The sequence below is a fragment of the Dermochelys coriacea genome, chromosome 4 (genome assembly GCF_009764565.3).
Source record: "Dermochelys coriacea isolate rDerCor1 chromosome 4, rDerCor1.pri.v4, whole genome shotgun sequence".
Classification (NCBI taxonomy): Eukaryota; Metazoa; Chordata; order Testudines; family Dermochelyidae; genus Dermochelys; species Dermochelys coriacea.
The window spans coordinates 5,863,129-5,888,971 of NC_050071.1; the positions used below are offsets into that span (position 1 = coordinate 5,863,129).

The window sequence follows — 25,843 nt, forward strand, 5'->3', positions numbered from 1 at the left end:
GATACAATTAACTTAGGCTTGAATAGAGACTGGGAATGGATGAGTCATTACACAAAGTAAAACTATTTCCCCATGTTATTTCTCCCCCCCACCCCACCCCCCACTGTTCCTCAGATATTCTTGTTAACTGCTGGAAATAGCCTACCTTGCTTGTCACCATGGAAGGTTTTCCTACTTTCCTCCCCCCTGCTGCTGGTGATGGCTCATCTTAAGTGATCACTCTCCTTACAGTGTGTATGATAAAACCCATTGTTTCATGTTCTCTGTGTGTGTATATCAATCTCCCCTCTGTTTTTTCCACCAAATGCATCCAATGAAGTGAGCTGTAGCTCACGAAAGCTTATGCTCTAATAAATTTGTTAGTCTCCAAGATGCCACAAGTACTCCTTTTCTTTTTGCGAATACAGACTAACATGGCTGCTACTCTGAAACCTGTATGCCTAGTGTTATCTATGCTGGACCAGGTTATTGAACTTTGAACAAGGGATAGGATTTCATCATGGATAGAGCTCTGTGTGAAATAAATAAAAATTGCAACACACACACACGCAAACGGGGGGAGGGAAATCCAGTGGTTTCCTGATAAGTGAAACATTGTGCTACTTCCCATCAAAGGCTTTACCATTTTCTACTAAAGTAGGTGATGTCTGCAGGCAGGAGACTGTCATTTCCCTAAAGAGCTGTCTGTTGTCACTGTGCTGATTGTGGTTTTATTTTTAATCCAGGGCAAATGTGTGAAATTTTCACTTTAGTCCCCGGCTTTAATTCCACTTTTTTTTTTTTAATCAGGGAAACAGAGAAATTTTGTCGTTGGCCAGATTCACAAATAGTTGCATATATTTCTGCATTTGTGAGGTGATATTTACATGTTTGGGGTGAAATCCTGATCCCACTGAAGTTGGTGAGAGTTTTGCCATTGACTTCAGTTGTGCCAGGAATTCACTTTTGGCCTGGATGTATAGCCTAAACCAGTTTAAAGGATTACAAGTAGTGGCTTGACAGGGGTATGTTGGGTTTCCATTGTTGGGTCAATATCAAGGAGATACTGTTAATTTATCTACTTCTGTGTGTCTGACAATAGTCTAACAGATATTGTGCATTGGACTATGGAGACTCTAGTTAACAAGTTCAGGCACGACCTGCCTGTATAGAGCAGAGATGGAGGGATCCACTGATAAGCACCCAACTTCGGAAAATCAGGTGGCGTTAAGGGTCTCAATTTGAGCACCCCAGGTCCCTAGGAACTGTTTGAGATTTGTATCTTTGAGTTTTGCTTGTTTTCTACCCCAAACCAGGGAAATCTCAACCAATTTCACGTTTCTTTATTAAAGGTTTGCACAGTTGCAACTAGTGGAAAGAACACATTCTCTCGAGTTATTTATGGCAGCAACCCAGAGAAACTGTGATGTCTAAAGCACCAAAACAAACCCATTTGTTATTTTAATGTTCTACAGGTCAATCATACAACTAACTGAATATGGCTAGGTTTCAACATCTGGATAATGTTCAGTAAAATGAAGTAATAAGGACTGAATCTTGTTCTCCTGACTCCTGTGAGTGGTGCTTTTGGTTTTGGTCCCTAGACATCTATAAGAGTTTTGGAACTCCAACGAGCGTCTGATATGTATGTCTAGATTCTTCTTTTTATTCGTCTCTGGACAATTGTTCAAGTTTCATACTAGGGCTGTTGATTAATCGCAGTTAACTCGTGATTAACTCAAAAAAAGTAACTGCGATTAAAAAATTTAATCACACTGTTAAATAATAGAATACCAATTGAAATGTATTAAATATTTGTGGATGTTTTTCTACATTTTCAAATGTATTGATTTCTATTACAACACAGAATACAAAGTTGCACGTAAATATCTTGCCATGCCAGCTACAACAGTTCCATGCGAATGCCTGTTCTCGCTTTCAGGTGACATTGTAAGCAAGACCTGGGCAGCATTATCTCCTGAAAATTGTAACCAAACTTGTTTGTGTGAGCGATTGACTGAAGTAGGACTGGGTGGACTTGTAGGTTCTAAAGTTTTACAGTGTTTTATTTTTGAATCCAGTTATTTTTTGTACATAATTCTACATTTGTAGGTTTAACTTTCACTATAAAGAGATTGCACTACACTACTGGTATTAGGTGAATTGAAAAATACTATTTCTTTTGTTTTTTACAGTGCAAATATTTGTAATAAAAATAAATATAAAGTGAGCACTGTATACTTTGTATTCTGTGTTGTAATTGAAATCAATGTATTTGAAAATGTAGAAAACATCCCAATATATTTAAATAAATGGTATTCTATTATTGTTTAACAGTCCGATTAATTGCGTTTAATCACGATTTTTTTTAATCACTTGACAGCCCTATTTCATACAGCTGCTCCTTCTGGTCAATGATGGCTTAAAAATAGATTTAATGTAATAGTAAATAAGTCCATAAACAGTACAAAGCAATCCTTATCTCACCATTCATCATTTCTTTAATAATGCAAATATTTTTACAGGAGCTTTAACGTTCCCCTTTAGGGATGACTCAAGGGACCACAAATCCGGATTAAACTTTAACTTTGAAGAGATTTAAGGAATACATTACTTTGGGTCATTCTGTGCTTCAGTAAATTCCAGATGCACCCAGTTGGTCTGACTCTCATCTCCCTTACAGAGTTTTCTATACATTTGTGGTTCTGTTGACTTAATTGGAGCAGCTTCTGATTTATACCATAGTGAGAGAATAATCAGACCTGGCTCTGTTCATTGTACTATTTCCTAGCACAGATTGATTCTAACGTAGCCCACTAAAGGAGCCTGTTCTCCTCATAATTACACCATTTCCGTACCAGTATAACTCCATTGATTTTGTTGGGGCTGCTCCTGATTTACGATGGTGTAAGTGAGAGGAGAATCAGGTCCTTAACATTTTATTTTTCCAGCTCAGGACCTTCAATTTGGGATTGCAACACCCAGACGGTGAGCCAGATTTCAGTGTCAGTTACAGATTCCGATTACTCTGAAACCAGTTACACCAATGTATGTCTAAAAAACTCCATTGGCATCAGTGTGCCAGAATTACACCAGTTTAAAAGAGATCAGAATTTGGTCCATTGTTTCAAAGTTGACATAATCATAAAGAAAAGTCTAATATCCAGTGAATAGTATATGATTCAATATAAACAATAATTGGAGCTAATAAGGAGAATTATTACTTTTTTCTTTTTAAAAGCTTGTTCTCTTACAATTAAACCCTGGGTGCCAAGTAACTCTGACTTGGATGCAATACAATATAACTGTTTGTGAGAGTAGCTCCTGGAAGTCACAATGGTCAGGGCCTCTTTGTGGTAGGCACCATGTGGACACATAATAAGAGGCAGTCCCTGTTGCTATGAATTTACAACCTAGCTATTCAAAGGAAGTCTCAGTGTCTGCATTTTATGGATGGGGAACCAAGGCCCTGCAAGTTTGAGACACAGAGTCACATAGCGAGTCTGTCAGAATTAAACCAGCTCTCCTGAGTGTAAGGAGCCAGGGACACGAACCCACGTCTGCAGAGCCTGGGAGAGCTAATGTTCCCTCAGTGCCATCAGGAGGTGATGCAGAGGCACAGCCAGGTTGCTGCATAGAGAATAGGCACTGCAGGAAGTACCACCCAAGAGACCCAGAGTGACTGCACCCTGCAACCCTCTGATTGGCCAGGCGCCCTATTTAACCCTGGAGCGTGCCCCATGAAGTTGTGTGGGCCTGCTGCGACTCCAGACCTTATGTTGTCTCCTGAGCTCTGTCCTCGGATCCCAGCCTGACTCTGACCCTGATTCTTGCCTCCTGATTCCAGCCCGGTACTACCTCCAATCTCTTCTCTCCGACCCCAGTCTGACTTCGCCCCGACTCTTGCTTCAGCTCCAGCAGCTCCTCTAACTCCTGCTCACAGACTGTTGTCCCTAACACGTGGACCATAGCCCAGCTGTCACCATTTGGCCAGACCGCCCACACCCCAGTCCCTTACTCAGAGTCTCTTTCCAATGCCTTCACTACCAGATCATTCCCTGATACTAATGTGTTGTCTCCATTGGGAATTTAATTTAGATTAAGGTAGGGAGTGAATTTAAAGCACGATAGCTATTCCTAAATAATTCCATGTGTGGACATTCTTATTCAGGAATAAGTGTGTCCACATATAGGGCTATGCAGGAATAGTTATTCTAGAATTGTTATTCCTGTGTAGCTATTCTAGGATAACTCCATGTGTAGACTAACCCAAAACATCAGTGGTGCTTGCTTGGCCTGCAGTTACCCCTTGGAAACTATATGTTGTGTCAAATTTCCTTCCTTCCTTCTATTCCTTTTCCCCCAGGTAAGCCCATTTGAAAAAGCTTTAGCTCAGACCAGAAATGTACCCCTGAACTCCAAAACTTTCTGACAGGTTTTAGGAAAGGCTGTATTGCCATGTGGTTATCCTTGGGCACTGCCCACCAAGCACTGTGTTAATTAGGCCACCCTCTTACACAACTCCAGTGTGCTTCCTTCCAGAGCCCTAGCCCAGGGATCATAGTAGCAGCCGTGTTAGTCTGTATTCGCAAAAAGAAAAGGAGTACTTGTGGCACCTTAGAGACTAACAAATTTATTAGAGCATAAGCTTTCGTGAGCTACAGCTCACAGCTACAGCTACTGAAGTGAGCTGTAGCTCACGAAAGCTTATGCTCTAATAAATTTGTTAGTCTCTAAGGTGCCACAAGTACTCCTTTTCTTCTAGCCCAGGGAATTTCTCTTGACCATCTCCCTTTCTACTCCTGAGATCCTGGGTCTTTGTCCTTGCAGAGGCTAAGCCTTCTATCTCAGATATTCAGTGCCATCCTTCCCTGAGGAGCGGCTGGAAGAGCTTTGCAAAACTGTTATGGAAACTGTATGAATATTTACCTGCTCTTTCCTCTGATGACTGATGAGATGGAAAACAGTCTTACTCACCCCTCACCGAGTTCATTTGCCCTTCTTCTGTTTGTGAGCAGGGCATTACAGTGCTGCTCTAGAGGGTGGTGGCTGTTGTCGCCTGCCACAGATATAAAGGCCAAAAGCATGAGATTGTCCTGTTCTCACTGGCAGTGTGAACGAACATAAACATGCCAGGAAGGGCCAGGCTGCGAGTGAAGATCATTCACCTGGCTCTGTCCCTTCCAGCCCAGGACCCTTTATACTTCTATGCTGTTCCTGAAGGTCCAGCTCTGCTTTGTCCTCGTGAAACCTCTCCTGGTCTGACTCCTTCAATTCTTGTTACTGTTCCCTCTGCTCTTTATCATCCTGCTCCCACTGCTGGGCTTTTGTCCCTCGGTGTCTGAGGTTTTGTGGTTTCTCTCTCTCTCTTTATGCTTCCCCACCCTCCCTGTCAATTTATATTCCCAAATAATCCCCCACCCCTCATCTCTCTGGATCTAGGTCTCCTCACATACAAATCGGCTTCTCCTTACCTCCCCTCTCCATGACTTTGAGGTTGCTTTCCCCATGTGGACCTCTGAATGCCATGCCCCCAATCTCTCTTCCTTTTATGGCTTCCAGGATATTCCTGTACCTCTTGCCCCCTCCTATACCTATCCTCCTTGTCTTCATCTTTCCCTTAGGACTGTGGTATGAGAGAGTGGTCTCTGCACTTAGAGCTGGGGGAGATGGGAGGGGAAAAGTGGAGATCTGTGAACTGCGAGTGGCAAGGAGGTTGCAATGTACGCACGGACCATCATCAGCCCCTGGTGGAGGAAAGCTGGGGTGTAGCAGCAGCGGTCATTGAAGGGCATCGGAGCGGAGCTGGTGACTGGCTGTGGGGCTGTCGATGGGATGTGTGTCCTGCCCTGGGATGCTGTATGAGAACCGAGCCTGAGAGATGTTTAGAAATTTAAAACAAGGAATGTTCTCAGTGAATGAAATGCAGATGGGAAGAAAATGAACCTTCACGAGCCGAGCCTGGGGGAAGAGGTTGTAGTGCAGTCAGCAATCGGCAATCCATTCCATGATTGATTAGTTCAGGCCAGGACCTTGGTGAGCTGGAGAGCCTGGCAGTGTGTGCAGTGCCCCTTTGTGTTCACCACACTCTGCTCATGTGCCCCTTCTCCAACATAAGAGAACTGTATAGTTCAAACGCTCCAGCATGGCCATGCAGGGACCTTTATTATTTCCCACTCACGTAGTCTGGGAGCGAATCCCCAGTGAGGGTCACTTGAGTTTTCTAGTGGGATAGATGAAGCTGCTAATGGCACCATAGTCTATATAAAAGGAACGTAGATGGAAGTTGCTGTTAGAACTAAGGTCCTTGTAGCTGTTTCTTGTTTGGCGTACATCAGGCAGCTCCAACTGGCCAGGTTATGGTTAGGGCTGCAAAGGATAGGTTCTCGGCACTAGGGTTAGGGTTGTAAAAGAGTAGGGCTCTCGGGGCTAGGTTAGAGTCCCCAGCCAGACTCTAATAGAGACCTTCTTTTAATTCCAGTAGAACAGCAGGAAAGCCAATATTACCTCAGACTACTGCGGCTCAATTAATGAGAACAGAACGTGGTTGATTGACACTAACAGGGAAGCAGCCTGGGTCCATTTCAGCAGGGCACAGAAACACTAGCTGAGTTTCACATGATTTACATTCCAGTAACAGCTGGGACTGAAAATTACGCTGGTCTAAGTCCAGGACATGGGACCAGTGCACACAGACAGTCCTGCACAAAATTTTGATATCTGAGGAGCCAATGACAACTCTAAGGTTTGTTGTCTCATGAACAGACTTTGAACCCTTTTAGTACCATTATTTATATTAAAATACACCTGCCAGATCTAACTGATATCGGGGCCCTGTTTTTCTGGCTGCTGTATATATACATAATAATAATAATAAGAATTTACAATCTAAGGGCCCAATTCAGGAAAGCATATAAGTATGTTTACCTTTAACCATAAGCTGCTTATGTCCCATTGAAGTAATTTTCTGAAAAGGGATGGACTTAAGCATGTCCTTAAGAGCTTTCCTGAGCCAGGATCTAAATAGACAGGGCAGGCAAAGAGAAGGAAAAAGGAAGTATTATAATTTCCATTTTACAGAAAGGGAACTGAGGCACAGAGAGATTAATTGACTTGTCCAAGATCATCCAGGAAACCTGAGATAGAGATGGAATCAAACCTAGATCCGCTTGCTGAATTTTGCAATTTTACCCTGAGTTGTCTGCTACTTGGTGCTTTACTTAAATCCCCAGCTCTTGGAGGCAAGTGACTTGGTGACTATCTCAGTGTGTCTTAAAATTTTTTTTTCTAGTCCTGAAAAGCCCGAAAATATCACCTGAGTGAAACATAGAGTTTCAGAAATCAGATAGTAAATAAAACCTTTTGGTTTTCTAACCTTATGATTTTTAAGCCAATCTCATGATTTTTGGCAATGCTGAAATCAAGTGCCTTCACCACAAGACCATTCAACCTCCCCTAGTACACATGCACTGCTTCCCAGTAGTATACAACATTCATGCCTAGCCCTAGTGGCTCCTAAGACAGCAAACTTTAGAAACGCATCTTCAAATCACTATCTCATTACAGACTCCAACTTGAATATCTACGAGCTTCTATCAGCCACTATCTTGTGAGCTACTAGAGTTAAAGATGAATGTAGGGGGCATGATTTACTACTTTGTTACTCTGGTTTTATGCCAGCATAGCTCCGTCAGTGGAAGCATACCAGTGTTAAATTAGACTAATACCATGGTGAATCATGGCCTTTATACGAAATTCCACATTGCAAAGGACCCTGATAATGATATTGGTGTGACAGAGGCAGACCAGGATCAGCCTCTGTCTCAAGGACAGATCTTTAACCCTTTCCTGTTCTGGGAACAATGTAGTTTGTTTTTTTCCCTATCCCACAGCAGTAACATAATCAGAAAAGGATGCACAATTCCTAACTATTAAATATTTTCAGTCTGTGTAGTGAGAAAAAGAAGAGAGAGATTTCTATCCTCATATTCCAGTCATGAGTTAATTTTTCAGCCACTTTGAAATAACAAGCATTTCAGAGAAAGAGGTTTGACGAACCAGAATGAATATGTGTGAGTAATTAAAGGGGATTTGGAAAGGGGAGAATCCTTTCCAAACATTTGCAGTAATAGTCTTTAAATGAATATTCACTTTCTGCTGCTATTTTTCTTGATGGTAAAGGCCAGAGGGGATAAAGAAGCATTTAGATGTATGTTTACCTACTGCAAATTAGGGCACAAATAATACTTTGTTTTAAATAGAAAGAGGCAAGTATTCTAAACAAGGCCTCAATTTAATAAAGCACTTAAGCCTACACTTAACTTTAAGTAAGTGCTTAAGGCCCAATGTCTTCAGTGATTTAAAGTTAAGCGCATATTTAAGCAGCCTTCCTGAATAGATTTTTTTTTTCTGAATAAAGGCCTAATATGGGGATGTTGGCTAGTGAGAAATTGCAAACACAAAAACATGTCCCTGAATTTGTAGGGGAAAAATGATGCATTGCACTTGAATTTGGGAGCAGTAAGGTATTTAACGGGGCAGTTCCCATATTTTTACCTGCATAGAATTACTGAAAATAATTATTTGTTTGCATGTGCATTTTTCTGCATCATTGCACCAATGTGTACACTTAAAATGCACTTTGAAAATCTAGCCTGCAATATTTTTTCAGGGGAAATTACACATGAATTCTAATTAAAAATGTCCATCCACAATTTCTGTAACAGTACATCTGCTGCCATCATGTTTCTAACTGTAATGAAGCTCAACAAGTCTGTAGCAATCAAGAATACATGTAATGTAAAGGATATTTTAGCATTTGATTAAGTGCAGCAGTAATAACTACAAGCTGATGGATGCCCTGCAGGCATGACAAGAGGCAATTATGTTTTGAGGTCAAAAGTGAAGGGGGTCAGGAGGAAAGCAAAAGATTCTGATGACTTGTTTAATTTTCCAACTCTAGAAATTAACAAAGAAGAAGAAATTCTGTATTGCCTAGGTAAATCCTGTCATTACCTGTTACCATCTCACCCTCAGTTACCGCTTGGCCCTGTGTAATTTTAGCAGCATGAGGTTCCATCGCGGGTTGTCCTGGATGTCGTTTCAAAAGTAAAAATGTCACCACATCTGCCTTCAGCAGTTTTGGGTAAAACACCGTGCAACTGTTCTTACTGAGCGCTAGCCAATAAGCAAGGTTACTGAAATTAAACAAAGGATAATAGGATACCTCTGACATTCGGATGTGAAGAGACACTAGCCTCTTACCATTGATTTTTTCACCTCATATCTTTTAGGTCAAGATTTTAAAAAATAAGTGATTCCTGCATCTGCATTTAGGCTCCTGAATAAGGCACTTGATTTCAGTAGGAGCAGTTGGGTACTGAGCTATTTTGAAAATCAATGTGGCAGGAGGCATTTCAGAGTTTTTGGAAGTTCTCACAGCATCTAGGAGTCATGTTGAGTCTGTGTCATTCCTGACTTTGTCTGAAATAAAGCACTTTACCCCACTCAGAGTGTGTACGCCCCGGATGCTCCCTGCAAATGGACAATTGTCTGCCCCACAAATGGACAATCAGGTCACTTGTTTAGGAACCACAATAAGGATCTGTCTGTGCGATGGAGATTGTAAAGATTGTTATTCAAAGGCGGCAGGGGAGGCCTTGTTTTGAAATTGCCTGGCTCACTGGTGGTAGGTTGTACTAACTACTGCTGCATACTGAGGGTATATTTTTAAAGTTGTATCAAAGGAGCCTATACTATATGGATAGGCAGCTTTTTTTTTTTTAAAGAAAAAGCATTTCTATAAATCAAACTATGGGATGCTTGTAATGAGCGTTATCCTTCATGTTTGGACTTCAACATGAGTGATTTCATAGCAGAAATTTTTGCAATTCATAGAGAAATCAAGGGAAATTGCTTAAGAGAGGTTATTATATAGGACCAATACATTAAATAATAATAATAATAAGATTTGCTTAAAAGGACCTCAAAATATCAAACACTTGAAATATTTACTGCAGCCATCATGAAAGATGAACATGATATGGGCTACACTAATATTTGGAGGAAGCAAGAAAGGGCAATTAACAGTGGTTTCCATAAAACATAGACAGCAGCCTTTGGTTATCACACTGTGGTATCTGAGATATTTACCTTTTCTTTTCAATAAAGAGAAAATAATTATCTACAGTGCCTTAGATATTTCCTCACACTAGACCTAGAACATGACTACTGTTGCGCAGCACAAGTGGTATCTCTATGTTAGTGTTGTCTTTTTGAGGATCAGCACTCATGTCCCTGGGAAGTTATTGTTTGAGTAGCCTGTGTCAGAATACTGTTTTCCAGTACATTGAAAATAATGTCTGCTCATGTTTGAGTCTGGCACAGTGTGTGCTAGGGCAGCATGTGCTATTGTTGTCCCTTAATGGGAAGTAAGCCATAAATGTTTCTTTGGAAGCACTATATTTGGAGATTAACTTTAAGTGTTCAGCAGATCAATGGCGTACAGACTCCATCTTCCTTGTGTATCTTACAATAGAGGTAAGAAACTGAAATGTACTCTCACACCTCATTGAAAAACATGCATACTGCTTTTATTAATCCTCTGTATGTTCACAGTTATTGCAAAATCAAATTCTGCAGCATGAGCCCCAAATATTGAACTTTTACTGTCTGTAGAGTCAACTTCTGTAGTGTCAATTTGAGATTAGAGCAATTGGGTCAGACTGAAATCCCTCAGTTAAATGTATATTCTAACAAAACCATTATTAGTAGTAATAACTCCCAATCTTCAATTTACACCAGTTGTGATATGAATGCTGTTCAACAATATATGCTCAAGTTTGCCACTCGACAAATACATCACATTTGTACAAGTGAACAACAGATTGGTTAATTTCTGTTTGTGTAAATTTGGTATTCTCTAGCAGCTTCATTTTGAAGTCCAATTAATTTGCAGGCATAGATTTGTTTAAATAAATAAAACAACCTAACAACTCAGATCAAGTATAGAAATCAAAAGCAGAAACCTACTTCGGAAAGTATTAGATTTAGAGCTCATATATATTGAGGTGGCTAGGGTGTAAGAGGCACTTAGACATGTCTCTCAAGATGCTGAGATCCATGTATGTGCCAAAACCCCCCAAAATGGGGTAAACAATGACCGAAAAGTTCCTCTTCATTGCAAATTTCCTCTTCGTTGTGTGTAAAACACAGATGGCTACTGTCTGCCCTAAGAGAAAATCCAGATTGCCAGAGGAGCCCGCCAACAAACAAAGCTCCAAAACTCAGCCAAAAACAGCAGACGCTGGTTGGACTCTTCATCTTGCCACTATTCCTGGCAGCTAATAAGAGTTCTATGAGGACTTGGCACTAGGAGGGGATGAAGTCGGCCCTATCTCTGTGCTAAAAGCCACCATTCTGCTCCAAAAGTCAGTGATAGGTAGAAAAATTGCTTCAGTGAGAACTTTCACAGCTCTTCCCCAAAAGCTGGCTGCCTTTGAAAGGGGCCAACACCAAAGAAAATATGTGCAAACAAGAAAACTTCCCCGGCCACTTTTTAGCCCAGTGTTCCACAAAGTAGGGTGAACTTTCAGACCTATTACCTTTGCAATTGGGGCTGTGCAAACCCTTCTAAATGCACTTTAAAATGGAGTTGCAAGTTTTTTGTGTGTGAGAGGGAGTTCACCTGGGTTGGCAGGACATGAGCAAACATAGTTCCCATTCCCCTGCCCTCTGTGGTTGAGCTGAATTCTTTGGTGAAACTTGAGTTGCTAATTTTGGTTGGACATATTCCTGGAGGTTTCAACGCATGATATAATCTTTAATGAAAGATTAATTTTGTATTCCTGGAGATTCCAGGATAATCCTGGAGGGTTGGCAACCATAGGTGCAACAGAGACATCAAGGAAACAGTAGAATTCTGATCTCTGGGAAAGAATGTTCCTTCTGTAAAACTGGGTTACATTTACTTTATGAGCGAAAACATGAAATAATACTAAGTGGAGGAATTAGAGAAGGAGTGCACAGCCCTCTTTCAGCAGTTCACAAGGATTAGACCACAGCTCTGATGCAACAAAACTCTGATCTCAGGGTAATCCTTACCAACGTCTACATGCCAGAATATATTTACTGGAGCCAAAATACAAATGAATGACAAGGCAGTGTGCACTGATAGAACACTATACAGAAATGAATATAATATCCTGCTTGCTTGGATGCTGCTTGCCGATCAGTCACTCAGACATGGGGGCGAGGACAGGGAAAAAATATATTTTCCATGGCTGGATCAGAGGACCCTTCTCTTACTGATTAAAGCCAGAAGAAATGGCTTCTGCTAAGCAGGCTCCTGATCATATGGGAGAAACTCAGTCAGATCAAGAGTGTAGGAGAAATTCAATGTGACTTGACACAAAGGGTATGTCATGTGATGTATCCCAATGGACCAGGATCAAAGATGAAGTACACAAATTGCATTCCCATAGATTTTATAGTTATCCACATAAAAATTACTCAGATTTTTAGGAACATTTGAAGGACCTGGACCAAATTCAGGTGTACACAGACGCGGTTCCAGGGATGATTTTGAGTACTTTGTGTGTGTGTGTGTGTGTGTGATTTTGAAAAGTACGCAGCGTTGGCCTAACTCTGCTTCCGTTGAAGCCACTGGTAAAACTGAGGGAGGTCTTTCGGGAAATGTTATCCACAGGCGCTGGCAAACCCATGAGCCCTCACAAAGAGTAGGGTGACCAGATGTCCCATTTTGATGGGGACAGTCCCATTTTTTTTGGACTTTTTTTTATATAGGAACCTATTACTCCCCACCCCCGTCCTGTTTTTTCACAGTTGCAATCTGGTCACCCTATGCAAGAGAGACAGAGCACACCGAACCCTGGCATTTAAAGTCTCATCCAAAAGATAATTTCCCCCTTTAATCAAGAACAATAAAAAAAGTGGAACTTGGTAACTCTGTGAAGCTTTTCACATAGAACACAATAATAAAATAATTTTATGCTTAAAGTTCTTGTAACTTGTGAAGGCTATTTGTGTAAAAACAAAACAGAACATCCCCATGGTGTAATACTGAAGGAAATAATATAATATTTAGCTCTTTTATAGCACTTTTCAATCAGTAGACTTCAAAAGAAGTCAGTGTCATCACCCCCTTTTTACAAGTGGGGAAACTGAGGTACAGAGAGATGAAGTGACTTGTCCATTGTCACCCAGCAGGTCCATGGTAGAGTCAGGAATAGCACCCAGGTCTCCTCAGTCCCTGTCCAGTGCTCTATCCACACTGCAAGGGTAGTCAAGTGTGAGTATCACCCAGAGCCAAACCCTTTAGAAACGATCTGAATATTCAGTACAAAAACAATAAAAAAGGCAGTGTTCCTGCTTTTAATCCTATTCTCCACGCTAAAGATAAATGCTTTGTTTTATCCTCTCTAGCTTTCAGCCGTGCCCCAGTTCCTATGGCCGTGGTCCGACGGGAACTGTCCTGTGAGAGCTATCCAATAGAACTTCGCTGCCCGGGAACAGATGTCATCATGATTGAAAGTGCCAACTATGGTAGGACTGATGATAAAATCTGTGACTCTGATCCTGCTCAGATGGAGAATATCCGCTGTTATCTGCCAGATGCCTATAAGATTATGACTCAAAGGTATGGTATTTAACATGCTTTGCTTGTTGGATGTTTGATTTAATCCAGTACTTATATATGCATTGCTGTGTGTTTGCAAGAGATTATACAGGTCCTGGGAGTTTGTGTGTATGGGTACAGTGGAATGGTCACAGGCTGTGAAATGAGCATGTTCCATAGTATACTAGGATAAAAAGAGACATGCTACAGCTAATATTTGTGACTATTGGTAGGTTACTCTAATTCTGTCTCTTCCTGTGCCTTGCTTTTGTGTTCAAAATGCCTGAATATTGTGGCATTTATTATATAACAGAAATCCTTTCCCTTCTCTTGTGCTGTTGTCATACAGAAAGGTTGTAAAGCTGATTTAATCAATACACACTGTTGATTACTTGCAGTTTGCCATGGTCATTAGATTGATACTGAAGCTAAAATCCCATGCGAGATGACTTGATTTATGCTTTTATGGAAACCTTTCTGTGAGAGTATGTCTAAACTAGGAAATTAAGTCAAATTTATAGAAGTCGATTTTTAGAAAGCGATTTTATACAGTCGATTGTGTGTGTCCCCACACTAATGCACTAAGTGCATTAAGTTGGCGGAGTGCTTCCACAGTACTGAGGCTAGCGTCGACTTTCGGAGCATTGCACTGTGGGTAGCTATCCCACAGTTCCCGCAGTCTCCGCTGCCCATTGGAATTCTGGGTTAACCTCCCAATGCCTGATGGGACAAAAACATTGTCGCGGGTGGTTTTGGGTACATGTCATCAGTCGCCCGAGAAAGCAACGGCAGACGATTGTTTCTCGCCTTTTTTCCGTGCGGGCGCCATACTGCTTTCATCAGATGGTGCAGTAGGTCTGCTAACCATCATCGTCATCCACTGCTCTTCTGCTCTCCTGATGCTATGAATCCACCTCGCAGGTCCTCTATATGACCTTCATCATCCATCGCTTCCGTTGGCACTCTGCTCTCCTGGTGGTCTCGCAGGGCCGCTACCGCTGCAACTTTGCTCGGCTGCTCTTGTCTCACCAGACCATGGCAAGCGTGCAGCCTGCTCAGCTGTTGTGTCCTAGCAGCCTACGGTGCAGTAGGTCTGCAAAACTGGTCATCCAACCACCACTTCCCCTGCAACTCTGCTCTCCTGCAGACGCCATACTGCGGCAAGCATGGAGCCCACTCAGATCACCGCGGCAGTTATGAGCATTGTAAACGCTTTGTACATTATCATGCAGTATATGCAGAACCAGAACCTACAAAAGCAGGTGAGGAGGCAATGGCAGCGCGGTGACGAGAGTGATGAGGACATGGACACAGACTTCTCTCAAAGCGCGGGTCCCGGCAATTTGGCCATCCTGGTGGCAATGGGGCAGGCTCATGCCATTGAATGCCGATTCTGGGCCCGTGAAACACGAACAGACTGGTGGGACCGCATAGTGTTTCAGGTCTGGGATTATTCCCAGTGGCTGCGAAACTTTCGCATGTGTAAGGGCACTTTCATGGAAGTTTGTGATTTGCTTTCCCCTGCCCTAAAGCGCAAGAATACCAAGATGAGAGCATCCCTCACAGGTCACAAGTGAGTGGTGATAGTCCTCTGGAAGCTTGCAATGCCAAACAGCTACCGGTCAGTCAGGAATCAATTCGGAGTGGGCAAATCTACTGTGGGAGCTGCTGTGATCCAAGTAGCCAACACAATCACTGAGCTGCTGCTATCAAGGGTAGTGACTCTGGGAAATGTGCAGGTCATAGTGCATGGCTTTGCTGCAATGCGATTCCCTAACTGTGGTGGGATAGATGGAAGGCACATCCCTATCTTGGGACCAGATCACCAAGACAGCCAGTACATAAACCGCAAGGGGTACTTTTCAATGGTGCTGCAAGCACTGGTGGATCACAAGGGACGTTTCACCAACATCAATGTGGGATGGCTGGAAAAGATAAATGATGCTCGCATCTTCAGGAACTCTGGTCTGTGTGAACAGCTGCAGCAAGGGACTTGCTTTCCAGACCAGAAAATAACTGTTGGGGATGTTGAAATGCCTATAGTTATCCTTGGGGACCCAGCCTACTCCTTAATGTCATGGCTCATGAAGCCATATACAGGCACCCTGGACAGTAGTCAGGAGCAGTTCAACTATAGGTTGAGCAAGTGCAGAATGGTAGTAGAATGTGCGTTTCGATATTTAAAAGTGTTCTGGCGCAGTTTACTGACTCGGTTAGACCTCAGCGAAACCAATATTCCCATTGTTATTACTGCTTCCTGTGTGCTCCACAATATCTGTGAGCGTAAGGGAGAGCCGTTTATGGTGCGGTGGGAAGTTGAGGCAAATCGCCTGGCTGCTGATTACGCACAGCCAGACACCAGGGCGGTTAGAAGAGAATAGGAGGGCGCGCTGCACATCAGTGAAGCTTTGAAAACCAGTTTCATGGCTGACCAGGCTACAGTGTGACAGTTCTGTTTGTTTCTCCTTGATGAAAACCCGCCCCCTTGGTTAACTCTACTTCCCTGTAAGCCAACCGCCCTCCCCTCCCCGCTTCGATCACTGCTTGCAGAGGCAATAAAGTCATTGTTATTTCAAATTCATGCATGCTTTATTAATTCATCACACAAATAGGGGGATAACTGCCAAGGTAGCCCGGGAGGGGTGGGGGAGGAGGGAAGCACTGGGTGGGGTGGGGTGGGGTGGGGGAGGAGGGAAGGACAAGGCCACACTGCACTTCAAAACTTATTGAATGCCAGCCTTCTGTTGCTTGGCAGTCCTCTGCGGTGGAGTGGTTGGGTGCAGCACAAACCCAACTAACCCCGTCCCCCGCAATGAAATTCTCTGGGATGATCGCTTGACCCCTCCCCCCACCGTGTGGCTAACAGCGGCGATGATTTCTTTTCAGCCACAGGCAAACAGCCCAGCAGGAACGGCCACCTCTGAATGTCCCCTTAATAAAATTCCCCTATTTCAATCAGGTGACCATGAATGATATCACTCTCCTGAGGAGAACACAGAGAGTTAAAGGATGGATGTTGCTTGAATGAGAGCAAACACTGGGACCACACCCTGCCATGCTTTCTTATGCAATGATTCCAGACTACGTGCTACTGGCCTGCAGTGATAAAGTGTCCTACTATTGAGGATGCAATAAGGCTGCCCTCCCCAGAAACCTTTTGCAAAGGCTTTGGGAGTACCTCCAGGAGAGCTTCCTTGAGATGTCCCTGGAGGATTTCTGCTCCATCCCCAGACACGTTAACAGACTTTTCCAGTAGCTGTACTGGCTGCGAATGCATCCCAAGTCTTCAGGGCAAATTAATCATTAAACACACCTGCTTTTAAACCATGTATTATATATACAAAGGTACACTCACCAGAGGTGCCTCTCTGCGTTCAAGGACCGGGAGCCCGGGTTGGGAGGGTACTAGATCCAGGGTGAAAAACAGTTTGAGTCTGTCAGGGAGAATGGTTTCTTTGCTTGCCTGGTGTGCGCTATCTTCAGCCTCCTCTTCATCATCGTCTTTCTCGTCCCCAAAATTCTCATCCCTGTTGTGTGAGACTCCCTTGCAAGACTCCACATACAGGGGTGGGGTAGTTGTAGGGGCACCCCCTAGAATTGCATGCAGCTCATCATAGAAGCGGCATGTCTGGGGCTCTGACCCCGAGCGGGCGTTTGCCTCTGTTGTTTTATGGTAGGCTTGCTGAGCTCCTTAAGTTTCACGTGGCACTGCTGCGGATCCCTGTGATGGCCTCTGTCCTTCATGCCCTTGGAGATTTTTTCAAATATTTTGGCATTTCGTCTTTTGGAACGAAGTTCTGATAGCACGGATTTGTCTCCCCATACAGTGATCGGATCCAATATCTCCTGTTTGGTCCATGCTGGAGCTCTTTTGCGAATCTGGGACTTCATGGTCACCTCTGCTGATGAGCTCACCACACTGGCCAAACAGGAAAATTAAATTAAATTCAAAAGTTTGTAGTGCTTTTCCTGTGTAGCTAGCTAGTGCATCTGAGTTGAAAGCGCTGTCCAGAGCGGTCACAATGGAGCACTCTGGGATAGCTCCCGGAGGCCAATACCATCGAATTGCATCCACACTAACCCAAATTTGACCCGGCGATGTCGATTTCAGTACTAATTCCCTCCTCGGGGAGGAGTACAGAAATCAATTTGAAGAGCCCATTAAGTTGACAAAAATGGCTTTGTTGTGTGGACAGGTGCAGGATTAAATCGATCTAACGCTGCTAAATTCGACCTAAACTCATAGTGTAGACCAGGGCTGAGATAGGAGTCACGTGTACTGTATCAGCTAAACTTTAAGTGCCAATCCTGAGTGTGTGCAATTTCACCAGGAGGTGTCCACCTACATGGAGTTTATTGTAGGAGTTTATTTGCAGGACCTGGGTCCAAAAATGTAATCCAACATGGTTGTGAAAAGCAATTGTTAACTGCTAAACATTTCAGGATTTTTGCTGGCACTCAAAATGTTTGTGAAGGATTCACAAACTCTTGTTCCTGTTCAATTAATCACATTCAATGTATTTCCCTTCATAACTACACACAGAATTATTAAATACAGTTTATTATTGATTAAGAAGTAATAAAATCAGCATTGTGTGATATTAACAATATCAACTTTATAAAGTATGCTCATTGAAGTCATGACAACATTTATGTAGCCCTTAATGATTAAGGTAACGTTATGTTTTGATGGAGTGTTTTATAGTTGATTTGTAATACACTTCTGCCCTTCTCTTCCACTGAATTAAGTCGCATGAAAAAAATAATTTACATTTGTATTTGACACATTAATGTGGTATTTTTTTAGCTTTACTTAGAATGGTTCAATGTTGGGGGCATAAAGCTGAAAATACCAACTAAGTGGTCTTTCTTGACAACTACTGTTGTTGTTGCATGTGGAAAATAAGCCCTTTTGACTGAGATTCCTGTTTGTTTAAATCAAATCCTCAAGTGCAAATTTTTGTTGGAGCTATCTTTGGAAATTTGTTCATTACATTGCCTCTTAAAATAATAGAGCAATGGCTACAACATCACAGCAGCTGGTTGCTTGGTTGTGGTGGGATTGTAGTGGAGTTACGATAATTCTCTTGTTGAGGACATTAATGCCTTCAAATAGAAGCCCTTAATCCACTGAGTGCAGGCAGAATTAAAATACATTCTGCCCCCTTAGGGCAGAAGCAGATTTTTTTTGTATCTGATGGTGTCCATCATGTGCCAGTCTTTCCCCCCAAATATATGAAGAAGACCTAGTGGCTGCCCAGCACGCTGCGAATCTGAATGAAGTGTTAGCCATAGGAGTCAGTGCCAGGACCTTGGGAGATAATGATGTGTCTGTGGGCTTTAAGAAACCCCTATTTTAATGACTAATTTCTAGCTCTTGTTACCTCCACCTGATCCAAGTTGCTTAGCAAAAACTCATTGGATTAGCAGAAGACTTGTGCTAATTCCCTATCCTTCTCAATAGTGCAGGTGATGATGTGGTCATTATAGGCAGGGTACTTTGGTTAGAGTGGGGAAGGTAAAATGGATACAGGGAACCCTACTAAATAACAATGTCCATGGGATCTGGCCAAAGCCCATTGAAGACAATGGGAGACTCAATAAAGTATAGCCGCTTATTCCATTTGAACTGTTGGACAATAGTAATGGACTTTTTGTCAAGAATTGCAAAGTCACAGTATTAACGAACCACCTCTGAATTCCACAAAAATAAACGAAACATAGTTTTCATTTCAGGAGCAGAAAAAATGATTGGCATTTTTATACCATTATTATTTTTTAAAATCTCCATTAATTCAAACAGCTGAAACAATGTTAAAAGAAAACCATTACATGACCGAACAAACACATTCCCAGTCCACCAGTGTTCAGCTCAGAATACACGTTTACAGCTGAACCTCGGAGAAGAGTTGTTTGCACCAGATGAGCTGACAGAATGGTCAATGCAACAGCTCTAACATTGCCATTTTGTCCTAAAAAGCATATATATGTTGACAGGTTATTGCTTATGACCAGTGCCCCAAGTGCAACATTCATCAGTTCAGCAGTTTTTATGCTGGATTCACAAATGAATGCAGATTTTAATTCCATGAGTTTGGCTTTACTAGTAATAATAATATTAACAACAACAATAACAACAAAAGGACTGGAAACCAAACTCCTCGTGACAGTGAATCCCGTGCAATGCAATCTGCATGTGGAAAGGAGATCAACATACATGACACAAACATCTCTTTCTCATTCATTGAATTAATAAAAAGAAAAGGAGGACTTGTGGCACCTTAGAGACTAACAAATTTATTTGAGCATAAGCTTTTGTGAGCTACAGCTCACTTCATCGGATGCATTCCGTGGAAAATACAGTGGGGAGATTTATATACACTGAATGCATCTGATGAAGTGAGCTGTAGCTCACGAAAGCTTATGCTCAAATAAATTTGTTAGTCTCTAAGGTTCCACAAGTCCTCCTTTTCTTTTTGCGAATACAGACTAACATGGCTGCTACTCTGAAACCTGAATTAATAAACACACAGTCCCACTGTTGGTTTGCTAGTAGCTGTATGACCACAGTCAATTCTTAATCAGCAGCTCTGTGTGCCCAATTTCATATATATTACGTTATTTCTGTGGGTTGGTTGTGGAAGCAAGGAAGTGTGTGTGACAGAAGTTTAAGTGTGTGAAACAGGTTGTGAGTGATCAGATTTATGGTAATCATAAAAATTACTCAAAAACCATCCAAGTGAGTCTGTTCCTTCCTTCTCTGTTTATTTAAATTAATTTTGTAGCTGGGAACATGGGGTTATTTTGGAAGGGAACACCATAAATCTGCGGGAGTGTTTGTGGATTCTCCTGTTCAGAGTATTGGTCTAGTGAAGGAAAGTTTAAACAGCTTGTGGGGAGCTATTTTATAGGAAATTAAATCTCTATCGCTTCTCCATTCCGTTTCTACACTTGCCAGCTCTTCCTTCCAGCATTAAAGCAGCAGATGCCCATAAAAGCTCAGAAAGTCCATTTTGGATTGAAGTTCGTCTGCTATAATTAGAGAAAATTGTATTTCATAGAATGTTTGCTTTGAAGAAATTACTTTCTGAGGACTATAACAAATGATTGAATCCAAACCGTGTCCATTATAAATGGAGTGCAGTGTACCATGGGAGATTGTACTGTTCTCCCTCAAGCAACTGTGCCACAAAATTAACATATCATCCATCCAAGCAGCTGGGGAGAGTTAGGCAGAATTGGAAAAAGCTGTGTCACATTTTCATTTTAAAAAGACTTTGACTTTATCGCATTAACATTGCAAATGATTTTATTTTTTTTAAAAAGCAGAAAATTCCTTTGATTTCTTTCTCTTGAGTTTCCCCTTTGGGTGCTTTGTCCCTGGAAGAGCCCAGATCCAGCAATGCATCTAAGCATGTGCTTAACCTTAAGGATGTGAGTAGCCCCCAATGAAGTCAATGAGGCTATTGGGATACTTGAAGTTACACACTTGCTTACGGCACAATTCAGTAAAGCATTTAAGCACGTGCTATGTCTCTCCTTATTCAGTAAAGCACTGAAGCACGTGCTTAATGTTAAGAGCGTTCCTAAGTACTTTGCTGTATAGAGAGGGGCTACTGAACCAGAGACTGCCTAAGTATATTGCTGGACCACAGCCAATGGAAAGAAGGGAATGCCAAGGAAATGCTCATTATAGGGTTTTGATTTATATATCAAAACCCTAGAATGAGCGCATATATATGCTCATTCATATATATATAAAACCCCATATATATATATGGTGGGGTTTTCCTCCCTATATTTTAATGCTCAACTTTAAACAAATCAATTCACTTGTGGTAGCCTTTCCATTGGGCTTTAACCTTGTGTCTTTTAGTCAAAGAGAATGGGAGGAGGAGGAGCAGTAAAGTTAAGAAAATACAGAAAAATATTTGCTCCAACCCCTCAGACAGAGACAAACACCTACAAGATCTCTATCATGCATTCCTACAACTACAGTACCCACCTGCTGAAGTGAAGAAACAGATTGACAGAGCCAGAAGAGTACCCAGAAGTCACCTACTACAGGACAGGCCCAACAAAGAAAACAACAGAACGCCACTAGCCATCACCTTCAGCCCCCAACTAAAACCCCTCCAACGCATCATCAAGGATCTACAACCTATCCTGAAGGACGAGCCATCGCTCTCTCAGATCTTGGGAGACAGACCAGTCCTTGCTTACAGACAGCCTCCCAATCTGAAGCAAATACTCACCAGCAACCACACACCACACAACAGAACCACTAACCCAGGAACCTATCCTTGCAACAAAGCCCGTTGCCAACTCTGTCCACATATCTATTCAGGGGATACCATCATAGGGCCTAATCACATCAGCCACACTATCAGAGGCTCGTTCACCTGCGCATCTACCAATGTGATATATGCCATCATATGCCAGCAATGCCCCTCTGCCATGTACATTGGCCAAACTGGACAGTCTCTACGTAAAAGAATGAATGGACACAAATCAGACGTCAAGAATTATAACATTCAAAAACCAGTTGGAGAACACTTCAATCTCTCTGGTCACTCGATCACAGACCTAAGAGTGGCTATACTTCAACAAAAAAGCTTCAAAAACAGACTCCAACGAGAGACTGCTGAATTGGAATTAATTTGCAAACTGGATACAATTAACTTAGGCTTGAATAGAGACTGGGAATGGATGAGTCATTACACAAAGTAAAACTATTTCCCCATGGTATTTCTCCCTCCCACCCCACCCCCCACTGTTCCTCTGATATTCTTGTTAACTGCTGGAATTAGCCTACCTTGCTTGTCACCATGGAAGGTTTTCCTCCTTTCCCCCCCCTGCTGTTGGTGATGGCTTATCTTAAGTGATCACTCTCCTTACAGTGTGTATGATAAACCCATTGTTTCATGTTCTCTGTGTGTGTGTATATAAATCTCTCCTCTGTTTTTTCCACCAAATGCATCCGATGAAGTGAGCTGTAGCTCACGAAAGCTTATGCTCTAATAAATTTGTTAGTCTCTAAGGTGCCACAAGTACTCCTTTTCTTTTTGCGAATACAGACTAACAAGGCTGCTACTCTGAAACCAGAAAAATATAGTTTTTTTTAACTTTAAAGGTAAATTCAATATTTTCCTCTTTTCTCAAAATATCAGGGCCTCTGGGATCCTCCTCCATTCGAACGGCCATGTGTTGTTGTGGGGGTTGTGTTATAACCAGACTATACCAATAGGTGAAACAAAGGATCAAGGAGGAAGCGTTCATAGGTTTGTATAGCCGTTTTTAGAATCAAAGCAAAACTGCTTATGCCTTCTGGAGGCCCAGCGTATTGAGAGCCATTGTCTGGGAGCGCTCTTGTCGTCCCTACATTGCAAAGAGCCTGTTTGCAAAGGGACAAGCTTGCACAGGATCCTATTGTGGGACTTCTCCACCAGATCGTGCTATCACGTAGCAGTGGTTTACCTGCTGATTGAGAATGTTTGTCATCAGCATTATTGAGGATATGAAAATAATTGCTAGTGGCTAGAGGGCATCTTACTCCTGAAGCCCTGTATTGGGGGCCGTGCACAGGCACCCAACCCCAGCAGAAATACTATGGGCATCCTGTTCTATGCAGGATTGTACTTTATTGTACAGGGGGAACTGATGTGCAGTGAGGTTAAGGCCAACAATTTGTACAAGTGGCTACTAATTTGGAATGCCTCTGTTTTGGGGTGCCCTGTTGACACCTTTGAATCAAGTGATGTGCTCTAGGCCCCATGGAAAGTGTGTGTAAGGGACACAGATCACCACGCACCTTGTCTTATGCCTTAAAGAAAAGACCATGCTTCCACTAGAATTGAATTAGAAGACTTCAGTTAAGTTGTAGCACAGTTGTGTCATGCTCTGCTCAATTAATGACACATTTCTCAGAAAACAAAATGGAATGTTGTTGCAGACTTCTGTCACAGGGATGTCGGAAGACTTAATGCACTGGTGCTTACACAGCCCTGTATGATCCACAGATGGAAGGCAGTATAGATAGGCAAACTATTATTATTGATAACTGCAGCATTTCCAGTAATCAGTAGGAATTGTAGATTTTACCCAAGAGAGAATAGAGAATATTGAGATTCACATTGCCCTGATTCTGATCTTTGAACTCAAACGAAACCTTACCAGAATGGTTAGTCTGTTCTTTGTGTCTTGCAGAAAAACACTTTAAAATGAGGCACAAAATATCTATTTGAGGAGCCTCTGTCCCAAGCTTTAGCAATCTGTATGTTGTAATTAAAAAAAAAATCCATAGACAGTTCTAATGGATCAATATGCATGAAACTTCCAAATCATCATGCCTAATCCAGCCCTCCAGCATATCAGAAAAATACTCTCAGCAAGGAAGAGAGCAAGTACCAGGCTGTCGGCCTGAGCACCTCCACTGTTTGCAGCTACCATGGTAACAGATATGTAGAGGGGGTGGTTTTTAAAGTACTACAATTAGGTTCCAAACCATGTGAAACTTTATAGATAAAAAATAATACCTTAGATTGCTAGTAGCCAGTGCAGATGAAAGCACCCAGCTTAATAAACAGGCCAGCCAGGCACAGTGCACTGCCTGACATTCCTGACTGCTTTTAACATGTTGTTCCCCCATGCACAACTCTTTGCCATGAGCTGGTTTTAATGTGACAAAGGCACAGAAAGCAGACACGATCCACTTCCAAAATAAAAACTCTTAGCCTTCTTGAGAAGCACAGATGGAAAAGAAGTGATCTTGGCTACTGCTGTTGCCTGAATGACTAGGAATAAAAAAGGATCCAACATGACACTAAGGCTGTAATCCTGAGTAATAAATGTCAGACAAGCTCCCTCTTTTGAGAGACCTGGTGTCATCTCTTCCAACTCTAACTATTGCTTTCTCCAGCTTGAAAGCATTCCTTTGGTCTTCTCTTAATTGAGCCTTAGCCAGCTAGCTCTCACCCATGATCCAGCTCAGTCTCTGAGCCAGGTCTGGAAACAAGTTGATGGAGATCCAAAAAGCATAAGGACTTGAGGTAGTGTTGGAGTGGCCTCTTCTGCCATCTCAAAAATCATTCCCCTGAGATGAGAGACAAAATAAGGGATTATTGGCGGGATTGGCTATATCCAAAGACTGATTGCGGAGTAAGTGCTCAACTGTTGTTTCTTTGCAAGAAGCTACTACAGTCCAAAACAACAGCAAAAACCCAAAACACAAAGAACAAACAAACCCCTACCAAAGTAAAAATAACGCGGGCAGCTGTTGAGCAGCAGAGTGGGGGTTATCCAATTTATCACACTGCATGCAGCATGTGTGATTACCTTGTGGTCAGATGGCATACGTGTGCATTTGGTGCAAGCAATTCACGGTCCTCTGAGACCGAGTATGGGCTCTTGGGATCAGAGTGGCTGAACTGGAAGAGCTAAGGGAGACAGAAAGGTACATAGATGAGACTGTTGGAGATGCGGTAGAGCAATTCCACCGGCCGTCTGCCAGTCTCTGGCTGTTGAGGAGTATGAAAGTCTTGGGGAAGGAGAACATCAAGCAGGAGTGCAGGTAAACAATCCCATAGTTGCAACCTTCCTTGAAGATGATGTCATGGTATCCTCTTGCACTGAGTATACTCTTTTTGGAGAGAGGATTCCTGTTGTTAGGAGGAGACAGGTAAGAGTAAAGAGGGATTTTATTATTAGAAATGTAGATAGTTGGAATTGTTATGGCCCGGAGGGCCTCATGGTGAATTGCTTACAGGTGTGAAGGTTGCAGACCTCTCAAGACATCCATATAGATTTATGTGCAGTGCTGGGGAAGAGCCTGTTGTTGTGGTACATGTAGGTATCAGTGAGTTAAGGAAAGATACAAGAGAGAGATCCTGGAGGTTAAATTTAGGCTGCTAGGTAAGAGATTAAAGTCTAGGAACTCCATTCTTTGCAATGCTTCCAGTTCCATGCACAGGGCCAGTTGGACAGCAGAACTGCAGTATCTCACTGCATGGATGAGACTATGGTATTGGGAGGAGGGATTTAGGTTTATTAGGAACTGGGGAACCCTTTAGGAAAGGAAGAGCCTATACAGGAAGGATGGGTTCCACCTAAACCAAAAAAGAACCAGATTGCTGACATGTAAAATGGAAGAGGTTGTAGAGAAGTTTTTAAAGTAAAGGCTGGGGGAAAGTTGACAGGTGCCGGGGAACACATAGTTTGGACAAAGACATC

The 25,843-nt window shown here is 42.3% G+C and overlaps 1 protein-coding gene across 1 annotated transcript in view; it reads left to right on the plus strand.

Annotated features, from left to right (window-relative positions):
- ADGRL3 (adhesion G protein-coupled receptor L3) overlaps positions 1–25,843 on the plus strand; it is a 682,597-nt gene that overhangs the window by 205,916 nt on the left and 450,838 nt on the right. Inside the window, 1 exon segment of the mRNA XM_038399396.2 lies at positions 13,423–13,636. Coding sequence (XP_038255324.1) covers positions 13,423–13,636 — 214 coding nt within the window.